The sequence below is a fragment of the Pseudophryne corroboree genome, chromosome 8 (assembly GCF_028390025.1).
Source record: "Pseudophryne corroboree isolate aPseCor3 chromosome 8, aPseCor3.hap2, whole genome shotgun sequence".
NCBI classification, from domain to species: Eukaryota; Metazoa; Chordata; class Amphibia; order Anura; family Myobatrachidae; genus Pseudophryne; species Pseudophryne corroboree.
The window spans coordinates 6,404,007-6,420,893 of NC_086451.1; the positions used below are offsets into that span (position 1 = coordinate 6,404,007).

The 16,887-nt window shown below is 49.4% G+C and overlaps 1 protein-coding gene across 3 annotated transcripts in view; it reads right to left on the reverse strand.

Moving 5' to 3' along the window:
• Positions 1–15,120, reverse strand: part of SARDH (sarcosine dehydrogenase) — a 64,812-nt gene extending 49,692 nt beyond the window's left edge. For all 3 annotated transcript variants that reach the window (XM_063935846.1, XM_063935845.1, XM_063935844.1), the window contains exons 1-3: positions 14,986–15,120; positions 7,862–8,009; positions 430–523 (exon numbers count right to left, since the gene is read on the reverse strand). In XM_063935846.1, coding sequence (XP_063791916.1) covers positions 430–523; positions 7,862–8,009; positions 14,986–15,079 — 336 coding nt within the window. In that variant the 5' untranslated portion in view covers positions 15,080–15,120. The remainder of the gene's footprint in view (positions 1–429; positions 524–7,861; positions 8,010–14,985) is intronic.
• Positions 15,121–16,887: the final 1,767 nt, after the last annotated feature.

Below are 16,887 nucleotides of genomic sequence, written 5' to 3' on the forward strand. Positions count from 1 at the left end.
CAGCCTAGACACAATGTAATGAGTGCAGTCCTGTGTATACTCAGCCTAGACACAATGTAATGAGTGCAGTCCTGTGTATACTCAGCCTAGACACAATGTAATGAGTGCAGTCCTGCGTATACTCAGCCTAGACACCATGTAATGAGTGCAGTCCTGTGTATACTCAGCCTAGACACCATGTAATGAGTGCAGTCCTGTGTATACTCAGCCTAGACACCATGTAATGAGTGCAGTCCTGTGTATACTCAGCCTAGACACCATGTAATGAGTGCAGTCCTGTGTATACTCAGCCTAGACACCATGTAATGAGTGCAGTCCTGTGTATACTCAGCCTAGACACAATGTAATGAGTGCAGTTCTGTGTATACTCAGCCTAGACACCATGTAATGAGTGCAGTCCTGTCACCACGGTGGCCGCAGCACCCTTACCTTGTAGCCAGCAGCCGTCACAGTCTTGTGTGTGGAGAAGGGAAATGCCTCATTGCTCAGGTCCTCGCCCAGAACCTCCTGGAGAATGGAGCGACTGTACAGAGAGAAGACAGAGGGCGTTACTGTCAGGACTCAGGTCTCAGACATCGATAACTGCGTCTGTCACTCACTACACCAGGGGGGGGGGGCAAATTACCCGCTACACCGAGGGGCAAATCATCCGCTACACGAGATGTAAATTAGCCGCTACACCCAGGTGCAAATCACCCGCTACACCCAGGTGCAAATCACCCGCTACACCCAGGGGCAAATCACCCGCTACACCCAGGTGCAAATCACCCGCTACACCGAGGGGCAAATTACTCGCTACACCGAGGGGCAAAAATACCCGCAACACCGAGGTGCAAAAATACCCGCTAAACCGAGGGGCAAAATTACCCGCTACACTGAGGGGCAAAATTACCCGCTACACTGAGGGGCAAAATTACCCGCTACACTGAGGTGCAAATTACTCACTATCTATTGGCATTGAGATTCCCTGTGTAAGAGCATCCCGTCACACACTGTTGCATCCATGCGTCACTCAGAGCTTCCCGTCACACACTGTTGCATCCATGCGTCACTCAGAGCGTCCCATCACACACTGTTGCATCCATGCGTCACTCAGAGCGTCTCGTCACACACTGTTGCATCCATGCGTCACTCAGAGCTTCCCGTCACACACTGTTGCATCCATGCGTCACTCAGAGCGTCCCGTCACACACTGTTGCATCCATGCGTCACTCAGAGCGTCCCGTCACACACTGTTGCATCCATGCGTCACTCAGAGCGTCTCGTCACACACTGTTGCATCCATGCGTCACTCAGAGCTTCCCGTCACACACTGTTGCATCCATGCGTCACTAAGAGCATCCCGTCACACACTGTTGCATCCATGCGTCACTCAGAGCGTCCCGTCACACACTGTTGCATCCATGCGTCACTCAGAGCTTCCCGTCACACACTGTTGCATCCATGCGTCACTCAGAGCGTCCCGTCACACACTGTTGCATCCATGCGTCACTCAGAGCGTCTCGTCACACACTGTTGCATCCATGCGTCACTCAGAGCTTCCCGTCACACACTGTTGCATCCATGCGTCACTAAGAGCATCCCGTCACACACTGTTGCATCCATGCGTCACTCAGAGCGTCCCGTCACACACTGTTGCATCCATGCGTCACTCAGAGCGTCCCGTCACACACTGTTGCATCCATGCGTCACTCAGAGCGTCTCGTCACACACTGTTGCATCCATGCGTCACTCAGAGCTTCCCGTCACACACTGTTGCATCCATGCGTCACTCAGAGCGTCCCGTCACACACTGTTGCATCCATGCGTCACTCAGAGCGTCCCGTCACACACTGTTGCATCCATGCGTCACTCAGAGCGTCTCGTCACACACTGTTGCATCCATGCGTCACTCAGAGCTTCCCGTCACACACTGTTGCATCCATGCGTCACTAAGAGCATCCCGTCACACACTGTTGCATCCATGCGTCACTCAGAGCGTCCCGTCACACACTGTTGCATCCATGCGTCACTCAGAGCTTCCCGTCACACACTGTTGCATCCATGCGTCACTCAGAGCGTCCCGTCACACACTGTTGCGTCCATGCGTCACTCAGAGCGTCTCGTCACACACTGTTGCATCCATGCGTCACTCAGAGCTTCCCGTCACACACTGTTGCATCCATGCGTCACTAAGAGCATCCCGTCACACACTGTTGCATCCATGCGTCACTAAGAGCATCCCGTCACACACTGTTGCATCCATGCGTCACTCAGAGCTTCCCGTCACACACTGTTGCATCCATGCGTCACTCAGAGCTTCCCGTCCCACACTGTTGCATCCATGCGTCACTCAGAGCTTCCCGTCACACACTGTTGCATCCATGCGTCACTAAGAGCATCCCGTCACACACTGTTGCATCCATGCGTCACTCAGAGCTTCCCGTCACACACTGTTGCATCCATGCGTCACTCAGAGCTTCCCGGCACACACTGTTGCATCCATGCGTCACTCAGAGCGTCCCGTCACACACTGTTGCATCCATGCGTCACTCAGAGCGTCCCGTCACACACTGTTGCATCCATGCGTCACTCAGAGCGTCCCGTCACACACTGTTGCATCCATGCGTCACTCAGAGCGCCCTGTCACACACTGTTGCATCCATGCGTCACTCAGAGCGTCTCGTCACACACTGTTGCATCCATGCGTCACTCAGAGCGCCCTGTCACACACTGTTGCATCCATGCGTCACTCAGAGCGCGGATGTCGTGTTAACAGAAGGTATTACACATATTCTGTGCATGAGAGAAGCTGCCATTATTATTACGGCACTTGTGCCCGACACGCACCGCTCTGAATAGGACACAGCTCTGGCTTCATGCCTATAAGACGGAACTCTTCCATTACGCCCAGTTGGCGCATATTTCATGACCAGACACACCCATTTAATGAATGGAGATACATGCAATGCACTAGATACAGCCACATACGAAGCTGCGCACAAGTGAGAACCAGGTCCAACGTGAACATTTCAGCCCTGGGATTTTCTCTGTGCTCTGTAGTCAGGCTTTTGTATCATCAACGTTGTTTATTTTCATACTGGCTATATTCAATGCAGAGAAGTCATCTCAGCTGAGTCTGTATGATGGACAGCAAACACGGAGCCTAATTCAGATGTGGTTGGATGTGCGGCACATGTGCAGTACGGTAGCAGACTGGAAGGCGTGTGGTGCTTGTGGGGGAGTGACGAGGCCAGGATCTCCACTGGAAGACAGATTTCCTGGCCTCTTTGTTGGATCTGCGGCGACTGGCTTACGCAGCTGGCAAATGGTGTTGAAGGTGACACACCCTCCGCTGAGGAAACCCTTACCCTCTGTGACCGGACGGTTCCGTACGAAAGACCTCACTGCTTTCGCGTCCCATCCCCAGTACACAGATTGGAAGTTTAGGTCACACGGGACCTGGCCACATAGGTGATTCCCGCTTACCATCAGTAACCGCCTGTTACTGACTCCACCCACTGCGCCGTGGGCGGGTTTATGCTGCCACCACCAAACTCCTAACCTGCCGTGGCGTTTGGAACCACGGTTCTGCTCTGGGGATTCCCGCATGGTAATCACGTGATGGGCACGTCACCGCCGAGTAGGAGCGGCCTCTGGACGCTCCCGGCGGGTGACCATCGCACATCGCAGTGCGATATATATCTCATGTGGGTTTAAAACCACATGCGATCGCACTGCATTGCGAGAAATATTAACGCAGCACATAATATCTTGAGACGCAATATTCAAGCGGCGTGCCAGCGCATCGCGTCTCAATGTACCTAAAATGTGCATACAATCCTTCGAATTCTCTCACAGATGAGGTCGAAATCGAAGGATAGCACCGATTATCTCATAAGTGTATGGGCACCATTACCCTCCCGCTGAGAAACCCTTACCCTCCCGCTGAGAAACCCTTACCCTCCCGCTGAGGAAAACCATACCCTCCCTCTCAGGAAACCCTTACCCTCCCAGGAAACCCTTACCTTCCCTCTCAGGAAAACCCTTACCCTCCCGCTGAGGAAAACCATACCCTCCCGCTGAGAAACCCTTACCCTCCCGCTGAGAAAAACCATACCCTCCCTCTCAGGAAACCCTTACCCTCCCTCTCAGGAAACCCTTACCTTCCCTCTCAGGAAAACCCTTACCCTCCCGCTGAGGAAAACCATACCCTCCCGCTGAGAAACCCTTACCCTCCCGCTGAGGAAAACCATACCCTCCCTCTCAGGAAACCCTTACCCTCCCTCTCAGGAAACCCTTACCCTCCCTCTCAGGAAACCCTTACCCTTTCCTCTCAGGAAACCCTATCCCTTCCCTCTCAGGAAACCCTTACCCTCCTGCTGAGGAAACCCATACCCTCCTGCTGAGGAAACCCATACCCTCCTGCTGAGGAAACCCATACCCTCCTGCTGAGGAAACCCATACCCTCCTGCTGAGGAAACCCTTACCCTCCCGCTGAGGAAACCCTTAACCTCCCTCTGAGGAAGCCCTTACCCTCCCTTCTGAGGAAACCCATACCCTCCTGCTGAGGAAACCCTAACCCGCTGAAAAAACCCTTACCCTCCCTCTGAGGAAGCCCTTACCCTCCCTCTGAGGAAACCCTTACCCACTGTCAAAGTCAGAAAAATATCATGCTGCACGTTGCCATATATTCACCTCATGCGCTCGCCCGCTGCACATGCACTTTCTCTGGCGTGCGTGCACATATTCGCAGTTGTGTGACGGCGCCCCTACGGGCGTGCGCTTGAACGCATGGTATGTGCATTTACGGTAGAGTTTGTGTGCGTCTAGCGAGCGACACAATCGCTACTTAATAAATCCATATAGCAGGTTTAATAGATAATGTTCCCCTTAATAGTAACAGTAAGTTTGGTTAGTGTAGTTGGTCCCTGGACAAAGGAATTCCTCTTTTTGTTGTACGAAGGGCCAGACAGGGTTTGAGCAGATGTGTTTGGTACCTAACCGAAGAGTATTTTAATAGCAACAATCCGGTGTTGGTTAGGTAAAGATTAATCGCTCCTGCGTATAGTTATGGCCATTAGTAGTTTCTGGACATTTCTTATATTGCAGTTCATTATCCATGCGGCGGGAATCCGGCGATTCCCTCCCACCTGAGCTGTTTGTAATAGTCACAGCCCACCTGTTCAAACTAACCTATGACCTTTTGTTATGATGCGAGGAGACATTCCTGTGTCCAATGAACAATGAGATTATAGGTCCCTTTGTAGTATACTGTATGCAGTGTATATAAGATCAGCCAGCCTGGACAGCTCACTCTCTCACTCCACAAACGGTTTTCATATTGACTAACTTGGAGCTGGTACCAGGAATAGCGCAGCGATCGTTCCCAGTGTGTGTGTAAGTAATTCTCTGTAAATCAACTTGTTCTCTGTTTGTATTGGCCATTCACTCTCTCTCTCTCTGTTATAGTATAAGATTGTGACGCTATTGTATATTCCTGTCTAGATATTCTGTTAGAATTATATGTTAGCTTGTAGTGTATGACTTGTAAACGGTTTACCCCTTTTCGATATAACTAAAAGCTTGTTAGTAAAGGTGTTGGAACCTTAGCACGGTATCGTGTGTTCATTACATTGCAGAGGGTAATAGGAGCGTCTCGATCGCTCAAACAGCTTTAGGATTAACAAGGTTAAGCAGCGTTATATCGTTGCAGTATTTCAGTACAAGGTTTACAGCATAAGAGTATCCTTTCTGTGTGTTACATTCAAGGTTTACTGATTGTCATCCTGTGAGCGTCTGCGCCGTTCGTGATCTCCTCGTGGTCTCGAGCGTCCGCTACGCTGGTAGCGTAGCATTACGGTAGTCGACCGCCTATAGCGTGCTCGACACCACGCATTAAGCTGTGAGCAAGCGTGTCGCATGTGCGTCTCGATCACGGCCGAGCGTATGCTACGCTAAGTGTGTACCCTTACGGTACCCCATACGCCAATTGCGTACTGAGTCTCTTACCCATATATAGTGAAGGTTATAAGGTAATCAAATCAGCATTATCACCTCCCTCTGAGGAAACCCTTAACCTTCCTCTGAGGAAACCCTTAACCTCCCGCTGAGGAAACCCTTAACCTCCCTTCTGAGGAAACCCATACCCTCCTGCTGAGGAAACCCTAACCCTCCCGCTGAAAAAACCCTTACCCTCCCTCTGAGGAAGCCCTTACCCTCCCGCTGAGGAAGCCCTTACCCTCCCGCTGAGGAAGCCCTTACCCACCCGCTGAGGAAGCCCTTACCCACCCGCTGAGGAAACCCTTACCCTCCCTCTGAGGAAACCCTTACCCACCCGCTGGGGAAACCCTTACCCTCCCTCTGAGGAAACCCTTACCCTCCTGCTGAGGAAACCCTTACACTCAACAGGCGCCTTGTGCCAAACAGAGGAGCATCACTGCGCTAAATATGGAGGATAGGCGCTGGAAAATGTACCGACAGTAATAAAGGGAAGACCTGGTATTTCCTATTTCCTTCTGCACTGGGAAATAATAATTATTATCATAATAATAATACTAATAGAAGGGTACAACTATAGTATTTAACGCTAAGAAATATGTAGAATTTTACATTTGCATCGGGGGAATTCCAGGGCTGCTGGCTGCCGTAATTACAGGGAATTAGGAATAGGAGGGAACGTCGACAGGTAGAGGAATAGAGAACGTAGGACAATTATCGCAGTGTGAATGCAGAGTCTGCAGTATGTATTATTAAACCTGGGGTATATACAATTAAAGACCATTTTCTCTGTAGCTCCATAGAGCGCATAAGCTCAGGAGACTGCAGGGATGGCCGGAGCGGGCACTACAGACGGGCAGAGTGTCCCGGTGTGGCATCAGGTGGGTATCAGAGAGCAGCAATCATGGCTGTTATTAGGATGTAATGTGACAGTCTCCGGGCCCCCATCGCGCACACAGCTGCCTGCAGTCTATATGCCGCACACATTAAAGATTGATACAAGTTGAAAGAGATTTGGACTTGCGGAGCCGCCAGGAAGCAGAGAGCTGTTGATTTTAAACCAACATGGCAGGTCGTACAGCAAGACCTTCAGGACGGGAGATAAAGTACTCTGACAATTCACTACAAAACATTTTAATCTGATCCATGCGGATGGAGGGGAGAGCGCGGCTCAGCGCGGCCCCTTGAAGATCCTCTTATCACAGAGAGCAGCCGTTGCTGGCATCTTACGTGGCAGAGGGGTTCCGGGCGCTGCAGCCAGGTGCATGGCTGGGGGAGAAGCTGGGATAAAGGACAGGAGGGGGGCAAGTGCGGGGTTCCTTACAAAATGGGGGACAAGAGAACTAATTTCACGCACACGTGTCCTCATTCCGGGGAATTGTACAGCAAAGTAAATGAACCCTTATATCAGTAACCCGCTCATTGCCTTACAGTGGGCGGTCACTTCTGCGCAACACTGTCTTATACCAACCTTCTCACATATATATATTCAGTAGGAGCCGGCCAGGTAAGTCCCTCGTCACCTGGAACTGAGCCCCCCCTCGCACTATGCTGTATAGATTACAGTAGGTCTCACTGCTATAGCTGCGGATATTGGGGTGCAGGTAATGCCAACACTACCATACCATGCACACTGACTAACTTTCCGCTAGTGCCTCTCCCAGGGGACGTAGCGGTGTCTGCACCTGGCGCACCAATCTGCAGAAAGTCGGCAAACCAACATCTTCTAACCTACACGAGCAGTTGCGCCAGCCACCACCACACTGTGGAACGCTCCGTCACAGAGCACAGGATGCAGAATGAACACTTTGCAGGGATCTAGGTGTGACAAGCACACGTCCTCGCGTAGCTATGGTCTCACATCTCAGCTGCTATGACCTACCTGGCTGGCCCCTGGATGCTGATCATGCCAAGGTCTTCAGAACAATCCATAAGCTTGCACTTGAATTTCTGGTCTTGAAGGATGGTCATAATGTGATTCCAGTTGTGCTGAGCGACAGCGCCCCCTATGGCCAAGTAATAGCCATGACCTGCCAAGACATAATGTTACAGTGTTACCCCGGCTTACACCGGATATTATAAATCATGCATGTTAATTGTAGGAGATCCGTCGTGAAGGGTGTCCGAAATCTTTAATGTACGCTATCATTGTCTCCTGTTAGGCCATTATGTCCACAGCTTACCAGCCAAATAATCAGAAAGCAGCACAGAGTATTTCAGAAGAAGAGGGAGATGAGTCTCAATTGCTCTCCCCTAACACGGCATGCCCGATTCAAACAGTCTATGATATGTGGCCGTACATGGAAGACCCAGGGAGAGGGGCACGGACAAACCCACCCCAGTCCTAGACTGGACATCGCAGCCTCCGGGGTGAAATGTGCTGGACTGGGGCAACGTCAGACCCAAGGGAAGTAAAACTTTGTATTTTATCTTATTTTAGGGAACTATTATTTTTGAGTCTTGTGTGGGATTATTCTCAGATGCGTTTAATAAAAATAAAATAAAAAAAGAATAATATATATATTTTTATAGAATCAGACATTTATATAGAATGTACTGTATCATTACGCAAGAGCTAAATCTAGGACATGTAGCTGTATGAGACGGGTTCTGGAGTATAAATACACCATGTGTCACACGCCTCCCGCGCAGTCTACAAATTAGGTGGACAGACTCACTCAGTGTTCTTATCATTCCCGAGGAGCCACGGCGAGATCAGAGCAAACACTTCAAAGTCAACGGAGGAAGGGAAAACGTAGGTCAGGAGCGCTGCGCCTGGGAATCACGGCAACTACAGACGCTAATGGGATAAACAGCCACAGCAAGACCATACTGTACAGAAGGCAGTGTCATCCAATATATACTAATAGTCCAGATACAGGCACATCACACAGCACTTCCCATACAGGCACATCACACAGCGCTTCCCATACAGACACATCACACAGCACTTCCCCAGGTCCAACATATACTAATAGCCCAGATACAGGCACATCACACAGCACTTCCCCAGGTCCAACATATACTAATAGCCCAGATACAGGCACATCACACAGCACTTCCCCAGGTCCAACATATACTAATAGCCCAGATACAGGCACATCACACAGCACTTCCCATACAGACACACCACACAGCACTTCCCCAGGTACATCATATACTAATAACCCAGATACAGGCACATCACACAGCACTTCCCATACAGGCACATCACACAGCACTTCCCCAGGTACATCATATACTAATAGCCCAGATACAGGCACATCACACAGCGCTTCCCATACAGGCACATCACACAGCGCTTCCCCAGGTACATCATATACTAATAGCCCAGATACAGGCACATCACACAGCGCTTCCCATACAGGCACATCACACAGCGCTTCCCCAAGTACATCATATACTAATAGCTCAGATACAGGCATATCACACAGCACTTCCCCAGGTCCAACATATACTAATAGCCCAGATACAGGCACATCACACAGCGCTTCCCCAGGTACATCATATACTAATAGCCCAGATACAGGCACATCACACAGCGCTTCCCATACAGGCACATCACACAGCGCTTCCCCAGGTACATCATATACTGATAGCCCAGATACAGGCACATCACACAGCACTTCCCCAGGTACATCATATACTAATAGCCCAGATACAGGCACATCACACAGCGCTTCCCATACAGGCACATCACACAGCGCTTCCCCAGGTACATCATATACTAATAGCCCAGATACATGCACATCACACAGCGCTTCCCCAGGTACATCATATACTAATAGCCCAGATACAGGCACATCACACAGCGCTTCCCCAGGTACAACATATACTAATAGCCCAGATACAGGCACATCACACAGCGCTTCCCATACAGGCACATCACACAGCGCTTCCCCAGGTACATCATATACTAATAGCCCAGACACCGGCACATCACACAGCGCTTCCCATACAGGCACATCACACAGCACTTCCCCAGGTACATCATATACTAATAGCCCAGATACAGACACATCACATAGCGCTTCACATACAGGCACATCACACAGCGCTTCCCATACAGGCACATCACACAGCACTTCCCCAGGTCCAACATATACTAATAGCCAAATTACAGGCACTCACACAGCGCTTCCCCAGGTACAACATGTACTAATAGCCCAGATACCGGCACATCACACAGCGCTTCCCCAGGTACAACATGTACTAATAGCCCAGATACAGACACATCACACAGCACTTCCCCAGGTCCAACATATACTAATAGCCCAGATACAGGCACATCACACAGCACTTCCCCAGGTCCAACATATACTAATAGCCCAGATACAGGCACATCACAGCACTTCCCCAGGTCCAACATATACTAATAGCCCAGATACCGGCACATCACACAGCGCTTCCCCAGGTACATCATATACTAATAGCCCAGATACCGGCACATCACACAGCGCTTCCCCAGGTCCAACATATACTAATAGCCCAGATACAGGCACATCACACAGCGCTTCCCCAGGTACATCATATACTAATAGCCCAGATACCGGCACATCACACAGCACTTCCCCAGGTCCAACATATACTAATAGCCCAGATACAGGCACATCACACAGCACTTCCCCAGTTCCAACATATACTAATAGCCCAGATACCGGCACATCACACAGCACTTCCCATACAGACACATCACACAGCGCTTCCCCAGATACAACATATACTAATAGCCCAGATACAGGCACATCACACAGCGCTTCCCATACAGACACATCACACAGCACTTCCCCAGGTACATCATATACTAATAGCCCAGATATAGGCACATCACACAGCGCTTCCCCAGGTACATCATATACTAATAGCCCAGATACAGGCACATCACACAGCGCTTCCCCAGGTACATCATATACTAATAGCCCAGATACAGGCACATCACACAGCGCTTCCCCAGGTACATCATATACTAATAGCCCAGATACCGGCACATCACACAGCGCTTCCCATACAGGTACAACATATACTAATAGCCCAGATACCGGCACATCACACAGCGCTTCCCCGGGTACATCATATACTAATAGCCCAGATACCGGCACATCACACAGCGCTTCCCCAGGTACAACATATACTAATAGCCCAGATAACGGCACATCACACAGCGCTTCCCCAGGTACAACATATACTAATAGCCCAGATACCGGCACATCACACAGCGCTTCCCCAGGTACATCACACAGCGCTTCCCCAGGTACACCATATACTAATAGCCCAGATACAGGCACATCACACAGCGCTTCCCATACAGGCACATCACACAGCGCTTCCCCAGGTACATCATATACTAATAGCCCAGATACAGGCACATCACACAGCACTTCCCCAGGTACATCATATACTAATAGCCCAGATACAGGCACATCACACAGCGCTTCCCATACAGGCACATCACACAGCGCTTCCCCAGGTACATCATATACTAATAGCCCAGATACAGGCACATCACACAGCGCTTCCCCAGGTACATCATATACTAATAGCCCAGATACAGGCACATCACACAGCGCTTCCCCAGGTACAACATATACTAATAGCCCAGATACAGGCACATCACACAGCGCTTCCCATACAGGCACATCACACAGCGCTTCCCCAGGTACATCATATACTAATAGCCCAGATACAGACATCACACAGCACTTCCCATACAGGCACATCACACATCACTTCCCCAGGTACATCATATACTAATAGCCCAGACACCGGCACATCACACAGCGCTTCCCATACAGGCACATCACACAGCACTTCCCCAGGTACATCATATACTAATAGCCCAGATACAGACACATCACATAGCGCTTCACATACAGGCATATCACACAGCACTTCCCCAGGTACATCATATACTAATAGCCCAGATACAGGCACATCACACAGCGCTTCCCCGGGTACATCATATACTAATAGCCCAGATACCGGCACATCACACAGCGCTTCCCCAGGTACAACATATACTAATAGCCCAGATACCGGCACATCACACAGCGCTTCCCCGGGTCCAACATATACTAATAGCCCAGATATAGGCACATCACACAGCGCTTCCCCAGGTACAACATGTACTAATAGCCCAGATACAGGCACATCACACAGCACTTCCCCAGGTACATCATATACTAATAGCCCAGATACAGGCACATCACACAGCACTTCCCCGGGTCCAACATAAACTAATAGCCCAGATACAGGCACATCACACAGCACTTCCCCGGGTCCAACATATACTAATAGCCCAGATACAGGCACATCACACAGCGCTTCCCATACAGGTACATCACACAGCGCTTCCCCAGGTCCAACATATACTAATAGCCCAGATACAGGCACATCACACAGCACTTCCCCAGGTACAGCATATACTAATAGCCCAGATACAGGCACATCACACAGCGCTTCCCCAGGTACAACATATACTAATAGCCAAATTACAGGCACTCACACAGCGCTTCCCCAGGTACAACATATACTAATAGCCAAATTACAGGCACTCACACAGCACTTCCCCAGGTACAACATATACTAATAGCCCAGATACAGGTACATCACACCGCTTCCCATACAGGCACATCACACAGCACTTCCCCAGGTACAACATATACTAATAGCCAAATTACAGGCACTCACACAGCACTTCCCTGGGTCCAACATATACTAATAGCCCAGATACAGGCACATCACACAGCGCTTCCCCGGGTCCAACATATACTAATAGCCCAGATACAGGCACATCACACAGCGCTTCCCATACAGGTACATCACACAGCGCTTCCCCGGGTCCAACATATACTAATAGCCCAGATACAGGCACATCACACAGCGCTTCCCCAGGTCCGACATATACTAATAGCCCAGATACAGGCACATCACACAGCACTTCCCATACAGGCACATCACACAGCACTTCCCATACAGGCACATCACACAGCGCTTCCCCAGGTACATCACACAGCGCTTCCCATACAGGCACATCACACAGCGCTTCCCATACAGGCACATCACACAGCGCTTCCCATACAGGCACATCACACAGCGCTTCCCATACAGGCACATCACACAGCGCTTCCCATACAGGCACATCACACAGCACTTCCCATACAGGCACATCACACAGCACTTCCCATACAGGCACATCACACAGCACTTCCCCAGGTACATCATATACTAATAGCCCAGATACAGGAACATCACACAGCACTTCCCATACAGGCACATCACACAGCGCTTCCCATACAGGCACATCACTTCCCCAGGTACAACATATACTAATAGCCCAGATACAGGCACATCACACAGCACTTCCCCAGGTACAACATATACTAATAGCCCAGATACCGGCACATCACACAGCGCTTCCCCAGGTACAACATATACTAATAGCCCAGATACAGGCACATCACACAGCGCTTCCCCAGGTACATTATATACTAATAGCCCAGATACAGGAACATCACACAGCACTTCCCATACAGGCACATCACACAGCGCTTCCCATACAGGCACATCACACAGCACTACCCCAGGTACAACATATACTAATAGCCCAGATACAGGCACATCACACAGCACTTCCCCAGGTACAACATATACTAATAGCCCAGATACCGGCACATCACACAGCGCTTCCCCAGGTACAACATATACTAATAGCCCAGATACAGGCACATCACACAGCGCTTCCCATACAGGCACATCACACAGCGCTTCCCCAGGTACAACATATACTAATAGCCCAGATACAGGCACATCACACAGCGCTTCCCCAGGTACAACATACACTAATAGCCCAGATACAGGCACATCACACAGCGCTTCCCATACAGGCACATCACACAGCGCTTCCCCAGGTACAACATACACTAATGGCCCAGATACCGGCACATCACACAGCGCTTCCCCAGGTACAACATATACTAATAGCCCAGATACCGGCACATCACACAGCGCTTCCCCAGGTACAACATATACTAATAGCCCAGATACAGGCACATCACACAGCGCTTCCCCAGGTACAACATATACTAATAGCCCAGATACAGGCACATCACACAGCTCTTCCCCAGGTACATCATATACTAATAGCCCAGATACAGGTACATCACACAGCACTTCCCCAGGTACAACATATACTAATAGCCCAGATACAGGCACATCACACAGCTCTTCCCCAGGTACATCATATACTAATAGCCCAGATACAGGTACATCACACAGCACTTCCCCAGGTACAACATATACTAATAGCCCAGATACAGGCACTTCCCATACAGGCACATCACACAGCTCTTCTCCAGCTCCAACATATGCTGATAGCCCAGCAAATAATCTTTGGCTGTGGGTTACTGTGCTATGCGCCATTGCGGCTACGGCACCTCAGAGCTGTTGCGTTCTCAGTAGCTAGGGGGATATGTTAGGTTTTGTAACCACATTATGTTGAGAAAATGTTAATTAACTACATAGAAAAAAATATATATACGTATAATAGGCATTAATTGTCCAGCATACTCTACAGCCCCCATCTGTCCAGCACATAACGACAAGTTTGCTTACATAGTGATTCTACCATCTGCGGTTATTGGACCTGTCTTCTGCTGGATTACTTTGTACAACTGTTGTCCATGACGGACACCCTCTCTTTGCCGGACTGTGCTTTCTTCCACCTGGAACCGTATACATTTTCTAAGTCAGATGTATACGGCTCCAGTAGACTATGGCAGCACTATCAATTCACTTTTTTATTTTTTTTATTTCTGTCCCATGATTTTAGGTAGTGGTACCGGTGATAGCTGCGTTACCTAGTTGGCAATATAAGTGCCCTATCTGTCCCTCCTAATATGTTAAAGCAACCCCAAGATAAAAAAAAAAACTAACCAAAAACATTCATTTCAGTGTTAAATCTCCTGTACTATATTGTTTGTTGGGCGCATTCAGCTCTTGCATACTGACCTTCAAAGTCTGGCGCCAGGGCTGACGGCGAGCTTCCAGGCGTTATACTGCTGACGGTGAGATCACTCTCTGTGCCCCCACGCTTGTTTAACATGCAGGTGTATACAGTTGTACCTAGATACGGAGCGATTAAATTGTTAATAGACAATGTGTCATAGGAGATATAAAGGGAATTAGTCAAGCACCGCAATGGGAGGAGCCAGACACTGACAACCAGCTACACAGGACAGTATAGGTCTGGTAAATGTTTGGGATACTTTAAAAAAAATCCCTCTAGATAATATGTGAAAATGCAATTTTATTATTTGAATTAAGTTACAGATATCCCTTGCATTCTGCATTAATTTTCTGCATATTCTTTATCGCGTGTACACCTGGCATCACCTGCAGTATTACTGGTGCACGCAACGGTCGCAGATCAGACAAAACGCAACCTCAATCCACATACACTGTACAGTATGATATACCAAACACGGATAGGTCTGCACAAAGCACTGACATGCTGCATTCCAGCCATAGCTGTTGAAAAAATAAGATTTTACTCACCGGTAAATCTATTTCTCGTAGTCCGTAGTGGATGCTGGGGACTCCGTAAGGACCATGGGGAATAGCGGCTCCGCAGGAGACTGGGCACAGCTAAGAAAGATTTAGGACTACCTGGTGTGCACTGGCTCCTCCCACTATGACCCTCCTCCAGACTTCAGTAAGGATACTGTGCCCGGAAGAGCTCACACAATAAGGAAGGATTTTGAATCCCGGGTAAGACTCATACCAGCCACACCAATCACACCGTATAACTTGTGATAAAATACCCAGTTAACAGTATGAACACAACAGAGCCTCTCAAAAGATGGCTCAACAATAACCCTTTAGTTAACAATAACTATATACAAGTATTGCAGACAGTCCGCACTTGGGACGGGCGCCCAGCATCCACTACGGACTACGAGAAATAGATTTACCGGTGAGTAAAATCTTATTTTCTCTGACGTCCTAGTGGATGCTGGGGACTCCGTAAGGACCATGGGGATTATACCAAAGCTCCCAAACGGGCGGGAGAGTGCGGATGACTCTGCAGCACCGAATGAGAGAACTCAAGGTCCTCCTCAGCCAGGGTATCAAATTTGTAGAATTTTGCAAACGTGTTTGCCCCTGACCAAGTAGCAGCTCGGCAAAGTTGTAATGCCGAGACCCCCTCGGGCAGCCGCCCAAGAAGAGCCCACTTTCCTCGTGGAATGGACTTTTACAGATTTAGGCTGCGGCAGGCCAGCCACAGAATGCGCAAGCTGAACTGTGCTACAAATCCAGCGAGCAATAGTCTGCTTTGAAGCAGGAGCACCCATCTTGTTTGGTGCATACAGGATAAATAGCGAGTCAGTCTTCCTGACTCCAGCCGTCCTGGAAACATAAATTTTCAAGGCCCTGACTACGTCCAGTAACTTGGAGTCCTCCAAGTCCCTAGTAGCCGCAGGCACCACGATAGGTTGGTTCAAGTGAAAAGCCGATACCACCTTAGGAAGAAACTGGGGACGAGTCCTCAATTCTGCCCTATCCATATGGAAAATCAAATAGGGGCTTTTACATGACAAAGCCGCCAATTCTGACACACGCCTTGCCGAAGCCAAGGCCAAAAGCATGACCACTTTCCACGTGAGATATTTTAAATCCACGGTTTTGAGTGGCTCAAACCAATGTGACTTTAGGAAACCCAACACCACGTTGAGGTCCCACGGTGCCACTGGAGGCACAAAAGGAGACTGAATATGCAGCACTCCCTTGACAAATGTCTGAACTTCAGGCAGTGAAGCCAGTTCTTTTTGGAAGAAAATCGACAGAGCCGAAATCTGGACCTTAATGGAACCCAGTTTTAGGCCCATAGTCACCCCTGACTGTAGGAAGTGC